At 47.9% G+C, this 12,297-nt stretch overlaps 1 protein-coding gene across 1 annotated transcript; it reads right to left on the reverse strand.

Moving 5' to 3' along the window:
• Positions 1-4,284: 4,284 nt before the first annotated feature.
• KCNA4 (potassium voltage-gated channel subfamily A member 4) lies at positions 4,285-11,797 on the reverse strand. The gene is made up of 2 exons (XM_014831464.3): positions 11,366-11,797; positions 4,285-8,398 (listed from the first exon to the last, which is right to left on the reverse strand). The coding sequence occupies exon 2, from the start codon at positions 7,621-7,623 to the stop codon at positions 5,659-5,661; it is 1,965 nt and encodes a 654-aa protein (XP_014686950.3). The 5' UTR covers positions 7,624-8,398; positions 11,366-11,797; the 3' UTR covers positions 4,285-5,658.
• Between the last annotated feature and the right edge of the window lie 500 nt (positions 11,798-12,297).

The raw sequence follows: 12,297 nt of genomic DNA on the forward strand, positions 1-12,297 counted from the left end.
TTAAAGACACGCTCCTGGTCTACCGAATCACGAAACAGCAATCCAAGAACATCTCCACATAATGCCAATAACTGGAAAAAACCACCGTGTCTTCCATATTTATTAGCTATTCCTGACAATTACTATTACCACCACTGCTAAGGAGAGCTGGCATTTCTATCATTTTCACAGAAAATGTTAACTTGTTTATTCTTTCAGTAACTTATTTCTGCTTTATGTCATTAACCACATGGTGGTGACGGTGAGGCGCCATGACAAGGGTCACCCCTGTGAACAGCACACTTGGCTTCCCCGTTAGGTTTTGCTTGGCTTTCTAGTTTTAGTGTATTTGTTGTTTCTTTGAACTGTATTGTTTTCTTTATATGATTTTGCATTTTCTGGACTGACTGTTTAATGGGAGACAATGGTTCTGAGCCTGAGTAAAGCCAGCCTCAGATGAGAAACTAGTTATGGAAAATCTATACAACAAGAAAATTTGCAGGGCAGGAAGTAAAGATTGACTGTCTGTGGACCAACTATCAAAATCATTTAGCCCCCAGTATTCTGGACACATATTCTCCTTCCAAGTTACCAAGAACAGCAAACAGATCAAAAACGTTAACTGCAGGGCAGCACACTACCACCAGTGAAGGTGGGCCCATCTTTTCCTAGAGGAGAGCAAGACTTCTTTTTTGGCCCACTACTTGCCTTCTATGTCTCTTCCAGCCCCACTTCACACTACCCACAGGCCTGAGTGGGTATGCTAGGTCTCACTTAGAGCCATGGCTCACTAAATATCTGCGATGTTTTTCAAAGCACCCGACACATGTCCTGGGATTAACTTATTTACCCATAAATAAAGTAACCATATTTTCTGAACCTCAAATTGGGCCATATGGTCTGATATGTATTAGCATACTTTTGATGAAGAAGATACTGTTAAGAAATTGGGACTGCTATGGAAACAGAAAACTGAGTCAGAAATAAAACTTATATCACAGTCCTAACCCTAATTTACACTTCAGAAGTGTGTATTCCCATTTACTGTAAAAACAGCTCTGCTTGCTTCAATCTTGAACACAAACCATTCCATCAACCTTCTTTCAAGTAGGAATACTGATCCCCATACTAGAAAGTACAACTGTCTTCTAACCTGTAGTGGTCACACTGGTCTGGAAGCGCCTGTGCTTTGAGTCAAGTTTCTTTGCAGGCAGGAAAACCAACAGGTACCTTTTGTCCACACCAAATGTCCCTTGTCCCTTGCAGAATTCAGAATGACTTTTGGGTCAGGAAGATTTCCTGGAACAGGCCCCTTTGTCACTGAATGACAACCCGTAATCATTCTAAACTGTATCAATAAAAAAAAAACATATAAAGAAGGATGTTATACTCTGTATCACGCACATGAGCACATCACATATTCTCTTACAGATGTAAATGGAACCTAGGCATGCTTCCCACTTTACCTAGGGACACCTGCAAGGCTGGTGCTGAAGATGCTGTATGGTCCCCAAAATCAGCAATGGAGACACCATTTCTGATTCTCTTGAGACCTATTTATGATTACAATGCAGTTAAAAATAATTTTCCCCTGGCTGACTTCCTAAAAATTGGAAGACTTTATACATATGTAATATATATATATATATATATATTTCTTAACTCTAGATATATATATCTCTTAACTCAGACTATTTTCCCTAGATATTTCTTATTCATATATTGCCTTCTATCTCAACACATGCTTAATGAAAACATTTTCACAAAGCTTCAGCCACTCTGCTTAAAACAAATTTGACAAGGAAAGCAGTGGCACTTGTGAAAAGACTACATGTGTCTAAGCATAAAATGAGTCCCCAGCACAGGTCAAAACACTGTTTACTGACAAGACTGTACTACAAGCAAGAAACTGAAATGTTTACTTACCAGCTTCCACCATACGTATTCAACTGAAGACTGAGGAGTTATTTGTATTAAGCAAATCCCTTCCCTCTATAAGTTGTTAGAATAAGTATCTTCAAAATACACACTATTCATTCAGCTTTACATTCTAAACCCTCAATCTCAAACCCCTGGTTCTGCATTTACCTAACAGTACAATTTTAAAACTATTTTGTTCCTATTACTTAGCTATAAAACGAAGGCTGGTCTGCCTTGAGGGGTACTTCGAAATACCAAGTGAGTCTACACTTCCTCAAACTCCACAAAAGGTTGGTGCTGGAAGGAATCAAGTGATAATGTAGCCCAATTTTACACTTAAAAAAAGCCCTGAGAGTCAAGGAGATGAAATGGCGTGCCTGTGGTCAACAATCTAGCTCTTGACTCCGCGATCAGCCATCACTCCTGGGGCACCCCCAGCTCCCTTTCACAGAAATGAAAAGTAATATTTAGCCCTCCTCCTCTCTTCTCCATAACCATTATGCATAACTGTTTCCTTTTCAAGCATTTGCAGGAGAGAACAATGAATCTATCCTTGAAAAGACTCTGATTAGGATGACCCTCAAATATTGTACTTCTGGTAACCTCTACTATCACCAGAAAAGCAACTAAAGGATCCCAGATCCCAAGAATTTGAATCTCTACATGGGTCATTTCTCTTTTATCTTGCAACCAAATGCATATGGTGACCTCTAAGAAGATAGTTTCCTAAATCAGCTACAAATAGCCCTGGAAGCATATTTCTCAGTACAAAATTTTCACAAATGATACTAAAGTACTTAGCCTAGCTTTGACTTAGAAAAATGCTATAACTCCACAGCTGCATCCAGGACACTACCTGCACACAGCCTCTGTAAGAGAAGGGCTCCACGCAGAAGCGCCCTATACAATTCTTGGGGGCTTAAATGGTTGCTTCTCAGTGTGGAATCAAGATCCAGACAGCCTATAATAAATGCATCTTGCAGGAAAAAACAAACATACGTACATTTAGTGATCACCTGATAACACTTGGTTTGGAAGCCTGTGACTGCCACTTCTTGACCCTTGTGCCCTTAAGAAAACCATGTAAGATAAAGGAAAACCCCAAGATCCTCAAGTGACTATATTTCCTGGATTCTCGGAATTATCAATTCTAATACATATCATTTAAATTTAACGTAACTGTTCAGATTTTAAAAACAGGTTTTGTAGAAACAATGAAATACGTTATTCCTTCCAAACGCATCCAAATCATTGTGATTGCTATTACAGAAGGCTCAACAAACACCCACGCTGGAGCACATTTAAACTGTTTTGAGAAAGAATCTGACCTAGTTGGGGACAGCAAAAGATACATGGTGCCTTGTCTACAGAGTTAACTTTTTATATCATAACATGCCTGGGATCTTCCCCCAAAAGAAGAAACTTTCCCCAAAAAGAAGCAGCTATTATTCAATGACAGGCTATCTTGTGTTTGCAAATCAACTTCTATTAAGAGCTCAAAATTAAAGGAATTACCCATGATTTTCACAATATCCTAACAAAGCAGATGCAAGTCATGGGTTCTAAATCTCTTTTTCTCCCAGAGGAAGACAAAGCAATTTAGACATCACATCAGGCCTTGACATGGCGCTCAACATCTGAGTCTTCACATGCTCTCACTGGCTCTCCGTAAAAGTTCTGGGACGTCACCAATGCTTTATGTGCCCTCTTTTTCCTATGAGGAAATTGGGGTGCAGAGATTAACAGACTGACTTTTACAAATGATCCAAATAGCCTAATGCTTGTTACATTTTTGCTCCAAATCCAAAATATATTAAAATGCCATCTTTGAAGTCTTGTTACAGGATGGCATTTCCTTTTTTTGTCACTCTCTACTGTCCCCTGGAGACCTTTGGTCTGCACGTTCCGAAGACTCCCCTGCTTGCTGCTTCTCATTCTCCCAACGGTGAACTGCAGAGGCGTTGCTCTGCAGGGTTCTGGGGAAGGCGTGGGGAGCAGGGTCCAGCTTTGCGTTCAGACCTAACAGCGGGCTGACTTTGAATTTAAAATGTCATTAAAGGAGAGGTAAGATTTACATTCTTATCAAATGATGGCCTGGGACTAAAAAGCCGAAGAAAGGCTATTCTACGGTCTTTGGGGGGTCTTTTCAGTTCACAGTTGTCAGAACTCATTAAGTGCAGAGATACCCTACGTAGTATTTTTTTCCCAAACCTTAGGACAACCATTTTCTAAAGAACAGAGTTGAAGAAACAATGGAAAATAAGGCCTCTTGCGCATTCTGAGTTTGCTAACCTGCATCTCCTAATGACTTGATAGTCAAGTCCCCTCACTGGCTGTTACCTCACATTCCAGAACCTCGTCGTGAATTCAACGCAGTCAGATGTGTCACAAATACCTTTAATAAAAATAATGACGGTGATGTCGAAACCAAATGTTTTGACACAATTCTTTTTTATACCAATTTTAGCAAACAGAATGCTAAATTCTGAGATGGACCCCCACATTCTGCTCTTCTATAGCTGCACAAAGAAAAACTTAATAAATCTAGCATTTATGTTGCACGTTTAATAGAAAGCTCTTAAGCCATAATCACTGTAGCTGCTGGGCATCTTATTTCTTCAAGAATTCTTTCAGTGCATGCATTAACTTTGGTTAAATTATTCTGGATTTAAAGGCAGAAGAATATTTAAAATAGTATGGTTTCAGAAGCATCATTGTAACAGACCAATTTCAAAGATTCAGTTGCTAAATTTGACTTCATAGTTCCTTTGCAGATCAGTTATTTAGACTTAAAAAGAGAAGGGAACCATGTGCTGCTATCTCTGTGGCCATTCGTCGCACACAAAGAAAAGAAGAGAACAATAAAATAAGACTAAGAAATCATTCTTCCAATGATTGTCATTGAACTGTTACATTAGTAAACATTCACAGTATGAAGTCTCTCTCAGTCTCCAGCATATAAAGTAGTGCAAAGGAAAAAAAAAAACAAACCAACATTCCAGTCCTGTTATCTGTGAACAAAACTTGTTACATTTTCTCCGATTTCATTTCTTCCATATTGTTAGGCATTTGCTGTCATATCTTCCCAAAATTAATAATAAAATATAATCAATTTGTAAAGGCCCCTGCAGCCTTTCTAAAAGTTAATTTCCAGTTAAAAATAAACTTTAATTAAATCCATGATAAAATTGTGACCTATATTCTATTAAATAATTTGCTTTCTTTTTTTTTCTACACAGTAATTCTTACAAGTTTTAAAAAACAACAACTACAGAATCCAAAGACATGAGATGCTATAAAAGCACTGATAAATGACTGCTCAAGTTCATTAGTTCTTACATAGTAAATACTTCAAAATGCCAACTTTCCCCATCACTGCACGATTACTAACAACGTTGACAATTTACTTACACACATACACACACGCACGCAGCACACACAGAAACACGTTCTCTCCACGGAACCATCTTTACTTCTAACATCTCTTCCAGTTAATGTGCAAAATTCTTGCATTCTAATAAAAAATATAAAGATAGATTAGCTCCTATTTAAGCCTCTCTCTTCTCCAAGATGTATCATTTATTGGATATGTAAGACAAGTTTAGTAACAATTATGCCATGTGTAACCATTAAATGGCGTACTACTGTATGCGTTGGCTTCATTTGCATATTTCATTTTCATAACTGCACTCTCTATGCATAAATATATTTGGAGATGCTGGGGTTGGGGGAGGGGCAGTGGCGGGCGGAGAGCAAGATTCACACATCCGTCTCCACGGCCTTCACATTAGAACAGTTGTTTTTGTCTGTCTCGCTGTCATCCTCCTTTCCCTGACACTTCTCCTCCTTCGCACAGAGAGATTCCTTCACTCCTTCCTCCATCTCCAGATACTCGGACTTGTCCCCCAGGGAAGAGGAAGTGGAGCTCCGGAATTTCTTCAGCAAATTAGAAGGGAGGTATGGGCAACTGACCGCGTTCTGTGTCAGCTGTGTCTGTTCCTCGTTCTCAGTCTCTCTGTGGTAGAAGTAGTTGAAGTTAGAGACAATGACGGGCACAGGCAAAGCGATGGTCAGGACACCCGCAATGGCGCACAGGGACCCCACGATCTTGCCCCCCACAGTGATGGGCTTCATGTCCCCATAGCCCACAGTCGTCATGGTCACCACAGCCCACCAGAACGCATCTGGGATGCTTTGGAAATGGGTGGTGGGTTCATCCGCCTCCGCGAAATACACAGCGCTGGAGAACAGGATGACCCCGATGAAAAGGAAGAAGATCAGAAGGCCCAGCTCCCGCATGCTGGCTCTGAGGGTGTGGCCCAGGATCTGCAGGCCCTTGGAGTGTCTGGAAAGTTTGAAGATCCGGAACACGCGGACCAGTCGGATGATCCTGAGGATGGCAAAGGACATGGCCTGCTGCTGCTGACCATTGCCACCCCCCTGTTGCTGGGCCAGATCGGTGCCCAGGGTGATAAAATAAGGCAAAATGGAGACAATGTCAATGATGTTCATGATGTTTTTGAAGAAGAGGGCTTGGCTGGGACAAGCAAAGCAACGAACCACAAACTCGAAGGAAAACCAAACAATACAGACCGTCTCCACGATGAAGAAGGGGTCGTTGAATATCGTGTGCCCCGAGTTCTCCGGGTGGGGTGCCGAGGTGTCATTCAAGGACCCACCGTGCCCGCCCGCGCTCAGGGCCACGATGAGATCCCTGTCGTCCCTGAACTCAGGCAAAGTCTCCAGGCAGAAAATGACGATGGAGATTAAGATGACCAGGACGGAGACGATGGCGATGCCCCTCGCCGGGCTGGAGCTCTCCGGGTACTCAAAGAGAAGCCAAATCTGCTTTTTAAACTCATTCTCCGGCAAGGCTCTGTCCTCCTCCTCTCTCACGAAGCCCTCGTCCTCCCGGAACTTGAGCAGGGCCTCCTCGCCCAGCTGGTAGAACTTCACCTCCTCGGTGAAGATGTCGCAGGGCACGTTGACCGGCCTCTTGAGGCGGCCCCCTGACTGGTAATAATACAAGATGGCATCAAAGCTAGGCCTGTTCCTGTCAAAAAAGTACTCGTTGCGCAAAGGGTCGAAGTACTGCGTCCTCTTCTCAGGGTCCCCCAGCAAGGTCTCGGGGAACTGCGCCAAGGTCTTCATCTGGGTCTCGAAGCGCAGGCCCGACACGTTGATGACCACGCGCTCGCAGCAGTCGCCGCAGCGCACGGCGTAGGCGCCGCCGGGCCCGGCCTCGGGGGGCAGCAGGTCGGCATAGGCGCCCTCGTCGCCGCGCTCCTCCTCGCCGCGCGGGAACCTCCCCTCGTCCTCCTCCTCGTCTTCCTCGTCCTCCTCCTCGTCCTCCTCGCTCAGCTCCCGCAGGATCTTCTCCTCGGAGCCGCTGGGCATCAGCTCTGCGCAGTGCGGGAAGGTGCCCTGCCGGAAGTGGGCTCTCCTCCTCTCCGGCCGCGGGCGCCTCCTCCTGCGGCTCCCGCGGCCGCTCGGAGGGTCGTGGGAGGCGCAGGCCGCCCGCGCCTGATGGTGGTGGTGGGAGCCCCCTCCGGAACCCCCTCCAGAACCTTCCACGGCCGCGGTGGCGGCGGCGACGGCGGCGGCGGCCGCGGCCCTCGAGTGCGCCAGGCGCTCGCGCTCCCGGGCGCGGGCCTGGGCCGCGTAGCCATAAGGCATATGGCTGTTGCACCCTGAGCTCTCCGCGCTCACCATCGCGACCTCCATGGTGATGGCTTTCGGGAATGGCTGGTTCCAGTTGCAGAAGCAGAAGAAAGAAAAATAGGGCAGCTTCTTTTCTCACCAAATTAAGGTAAGTTTGGAACCCTTAAGCAGATTGCCTGGAAGACCAGGGATATTTTCAGTCCAGCTTTGCATTTTCTGTTTTTAAATCAGCACGCCCCATGCTCTCTCCTCCCAGGGATTCAACAGTGCTGTCTAGAACTTGGCTGGTCGAGATACACAACCTAGCACTCGCAAGCCCAAGTCCGAAGTGGTGGGGTCTCTCAAACACCCGTTTTGGGGTGGATGTTCAAATTCGGAAACACGTCTAGGATGTGGCTGGTGATGCTGCTGCAAGATTCAAAGGCAGCAAGTATCTGACAGCCAGCAGTTGTGCCTAGAAGATGGAATATATTTTTCTTCCATGGAAATTGTCCAAAGCCCAGTCCATCGTATTTAAATAAAATGCAAATAAGCCTTTAGTCTTAGCACTTGCCTTCTAGTGACGGCTTGACCCACGTCAACATGTGACTTGCAGTATATGCGGCCATTGCCCCTCCAAGCCTCTCAGGCTGACTCTCCAGGCTCCCCCCTTAAGTTCATCACAGGCTTCCTGGACCCAGGGGCAATGCCAGGCTATGGACAGAGGCAAAGACCTTGGGAGGTTGAGAAGGCGCAAGATGAGGTGTCAGCAGGGGCCAACCCAGCTCTGAGGTCTCCATAGGAATCAAGGAAATGCAGAGCATCCTTCAGCTAAAATCATGCAGAAGCAGTGCGTCACCTGAAAAAGGAAGAGAAACAAGCAGAGGGGAAAAATAAAAAGAAGAATCAAGTCATAAGGAGCAAACAGCATTTCCTTCACATGCACATCTTTCTCTTGTCCTCAAGCAAACCGTGTAAAGCACCAAGTGACCATAAATTTCCAGGAGTCTGGGGCAGGTTGTCCAATCTCCTCACTAAACATCCTTCTTTCCTTCTTCTTGGGATATTATTTCAGCTCAGTCTATTTTCACAGCAACTCAATTATTTTTCCTCTTTCCACTTTCGACCCACATGGCTCTTCCCTCGGTCCTCCCTTGCACTAATGCCAGGTCTTAATTCTTGTTGTCACTCTCTTTGTTCCACAATAATAATGCTGTCACTTTACAGCTGCTTCCATCATTCATTGATCTCAAGGCATTTTTTTTAAATTTCCACTCATAAAATACTTCTGAATTTAGTCCCCTTCCACCCCTCTGTGTCTTGATTCAGCATTAGAGAAACTGGAACAACCAGTTTTCTTTAATCCAGACTCCACTACTTAACAAGCTTCAGTCACCTCATCTACAAAGTGTAGGTAATCATACAACCTCCCCCATCTCTCTTTTGTAAGCCTTAAATGAGGTAATGGATGCTGACAGAATAGCACAGAGCCTTGCACATAATGAATATCAGCAAATGCTGGCAGTCATTAATAACACGACAGTAACCTGAGCTGTTACTGTCTATCTACCCGCCCCCACACATGTTATGTCCAGACACCACTCTCCGAAGTAGAGAAGGACGGAACGTGAGGACATCCAGGACGTTCTGAGACGCACCACGGGCCTGTGTTGAGCTGGCACTCCCTGACTCCCTGAAGCATGTCCTTGTTGTCGCTTTTCTGTTCCTCAGACTCCAGAACACTCCCCGCCACCCACAGCCCAGGAGCTAATCCCCATTTCCAGTTGTCTAAGAATCATCTTCTCTCCCCGCGTTCCTCCATGTTCACCTCAATGCTGCCTCCCACACTCTGCTCAAGGGACTATCTCCTTCTGTTTTAAATCCCAGTTTGTGTGGACTTTATTTTCAGCCTATCACACTTTCCCCTATACTTTAATCCACAGCTCCCCCTCCTCTCTCGCTGCCCGCCTGTATTCCCAATCTCCCCCCTCCTGACCACATCGTCCTTGCAGCCCACTCTGTCCCCACTGTCACTTGGCAGTCCTGGCCTTCCTTCTTCCTTCGTTTGCTCTGCCCTGGTCCAGCTAATTCACCTTTGCCGCCAGGACCCGTATAAGCTCCCAGCCCGACCTCCTGTCTCTTTCTGCTTCTTCCATTCACTCTGTCCCACAGGACTTTCAAGAATGCACAGAGTGGCCGGGGAACCGGGAAGGATAAGGACGGTCAGAATTCAGGGGATCCGAATGGCACCAGCTTCTCTTCCTGGAAGCACTAGGGAAGCATGAGAGAAATGGCTTTCTGGAGCCATTAACAGGATTCGGCTCTTGACCACCTGCTGCTCCTCGCTGAACCATGGCAGCCTAGAAACCTCAACACACCAGAGTCGTATGAAGTGACAAGCAGGGAGGGCTTCTCAGTCACATCTCCCTTCGCAATCGCACACATTCTCCTAGGGCAAGAGGCGAACTCGACGGGGACACAAAGCCCTGAAAATACACTTCTGAAGGTATCTGGTGTCTCAAATGACATCCTCTTTGCCTGACTCCTAACATCATCCCACACTCTGAAATGTTCACCCGCAGGAGGTCTCCAAACCTCTGCTCTCCCTCTGGAGGGTCAGGCCAACATCCTTTAAAGACTTTCAGAGGCCAGATAGCCTGAGAGTTTGCTCAGCTTCTTCCCCAACTCCCTCAAAGCAGATATAATACAATATTTAAATAAAGCCCCAGTGAGACCAACGTGCCTGTAGATTTGTATACTACGCACACTTCTGCCGCCCCACTGCCGCCCAGAAGGTCAGGAATTAGAGGGTCTTCTGATTCACCATCACCTGCCCTCTTTTGGTTCTACACCAAATAATTTCTATTTTATTCATTTAATTATTTATTTAGGTGTGTTAGTTTTTGTTTATCTAATTCCCTTTCCCACCCTACGAAAAGCAAATTATCTTCCTTTTAATTGGCTACCAGTTACCTCACTCTCCCTCCTCTTTAAAAAAAGAAGAAGAAAGAAAAGAAGAAAGAAAAAATATCCTCCACCCAGCAAACCAGACTGGTTTAAAATCTCTCCTCCTTCTCAAGATCTTCACGTTGGGAGACTCTAGTCAAGCCCACTCCCAGGAGCCTCTATGGGGGAGACCTTTGCAAGGAAATGTCACCATCAAACTAATAGGATTTTGCAGACCTCGCGTTCCCCAAACGCTGCGCCCCCAAACAACAGCCAGGCATCCTGCCCCTCCTCCTCCCACCCCCCAGCAAGGCTGTTTTCATCTCTCAGTGCTAATTCCTGCAACTGTCTTAGGGTGGTACCTGAACCTTATCAGAGAAGGAGAGAAAGAGAGAGACTGAGAGACTCAGAAAGGCCAACACGGTGAGAAACATGCACTTCAACGCACGCCATTTGTACAGCCGTTATGTGTGGCTCAAATGCTCAGAAAATGCACGCAAACCCAAATGTTGGGAGAGGCAGCAATTCAAACCGCTGACCAGCTGTTCCCAAAGGAACGGAACCGGTGAGTCTGGGAGGAGGCGAACGCTGCTGAGGCTGAACCGCACCTCGCCGGGACGACATCTTCCCTGGCGCCCTCGCCTCCAGCCCGGGCCCCCCGGCGCACCCCCATCCCCATCCCCGGAGTCGGGATAACGCCTGTGGGCCCCGAGCCCCGCGCAGCATCTGCACCTCCCTCTCCACCTCCTGGGTTATTTTTAACCGCCTTCCATTCATGCCCTTCTGTCACATTCCCGATGTTATTTATCCCTCAAATGCCCACTGCTTCTGAACAGCCCAAGAGGAGAGCGGAGAAAAGACCAGAGGGCACCACACTTACCGATCCAGGCGGGGTGCACAACAAAAATAAAGAGAATCCCCGGTGTCGGTTCCCCCCGCTCAGCGGCAACAGCTGGAGGAGGGGACGAGTGATCTCGGGAAGAAGGAACCACTCCGGGGAGGCAGGTGGAGGCTCCAGGACATCCACGGAACAAGTTCTGTCGCCTGGCCGGGGGCGCAAGGTCCTCGCCGCTGGATCTCGGGGCGGGGGTCGGGTTGCCCCCGGGAACACCCCAAAACTCGGGCTCCTCCGGAGTTCAGCACAGGAGGGCCAGCTGGGAAAGGAAGTCAAGGCTCCCCAGGAAAAGAAGCAAAATCCTAGACAGCAGCGAGCACTTGTTAGCCCGAGCGGCTCCCGCAGTACGCATCCCCCCGCGCTCGGCGCTGCAGGGGCGCACACGCCTCCCGGCCGGGAGCGCGCCGCGGGGGCGGGGCCGGCGGGGCGGGGCCTGCAGTGGGGCGGGGTCTGCAGCGGGGGCGGGGCCTGTCGTGGGGCGGGGCCTGCGGGCTGGGGCGGGGCCTGCGCGTGGGGCCGTGGCCTCGGCCCGGGGGGGGGACGTGCACGCGGTGGCGTGGGCCCTGGGGGCGGCGCGCCTGGGTGGGAGGGCGCAGCCACGACTCCACCGCGACCAGCCCCAGCCCAACCCCGACGCCCGGCTCCCGGGAGCGGTTGGGAACGCTGGGGAGCCCAAGCTGTGTGGCCCCTGGGGAGGAGGTGGTCCCGACGGCAGAGCGGGAGCGTCTGGAGGGATCGAGAGGGTGACCTCGCCGGGTCCAGTCTGGACACCAGAGGGCTTCTGGGCGTCCTCTCCCCTCCCCGGCATCCCCCGGCCCATGACGGGTTTGTGGGGACCCCGCGAGTCTGCCTCCCTGCATAGACCTTCGGCTGCAGCTCGGGGTTCGGGCCTCGGGGCGCGGAGGACGCCGACTTTA

Source organism: Equus asinus, chromosome 20, assembly GCF_041296235.1.
Source record: "Equus asinus isolate D_3611 breed Donkey chromosome 20, EquAss-T2T_v2, whole genome shotgun sequence".
NCBI lineage: Eukaryota > Metazoa > Chordata > Mammalia > Perissodactyla > Equidae > Equus > Equus asinus.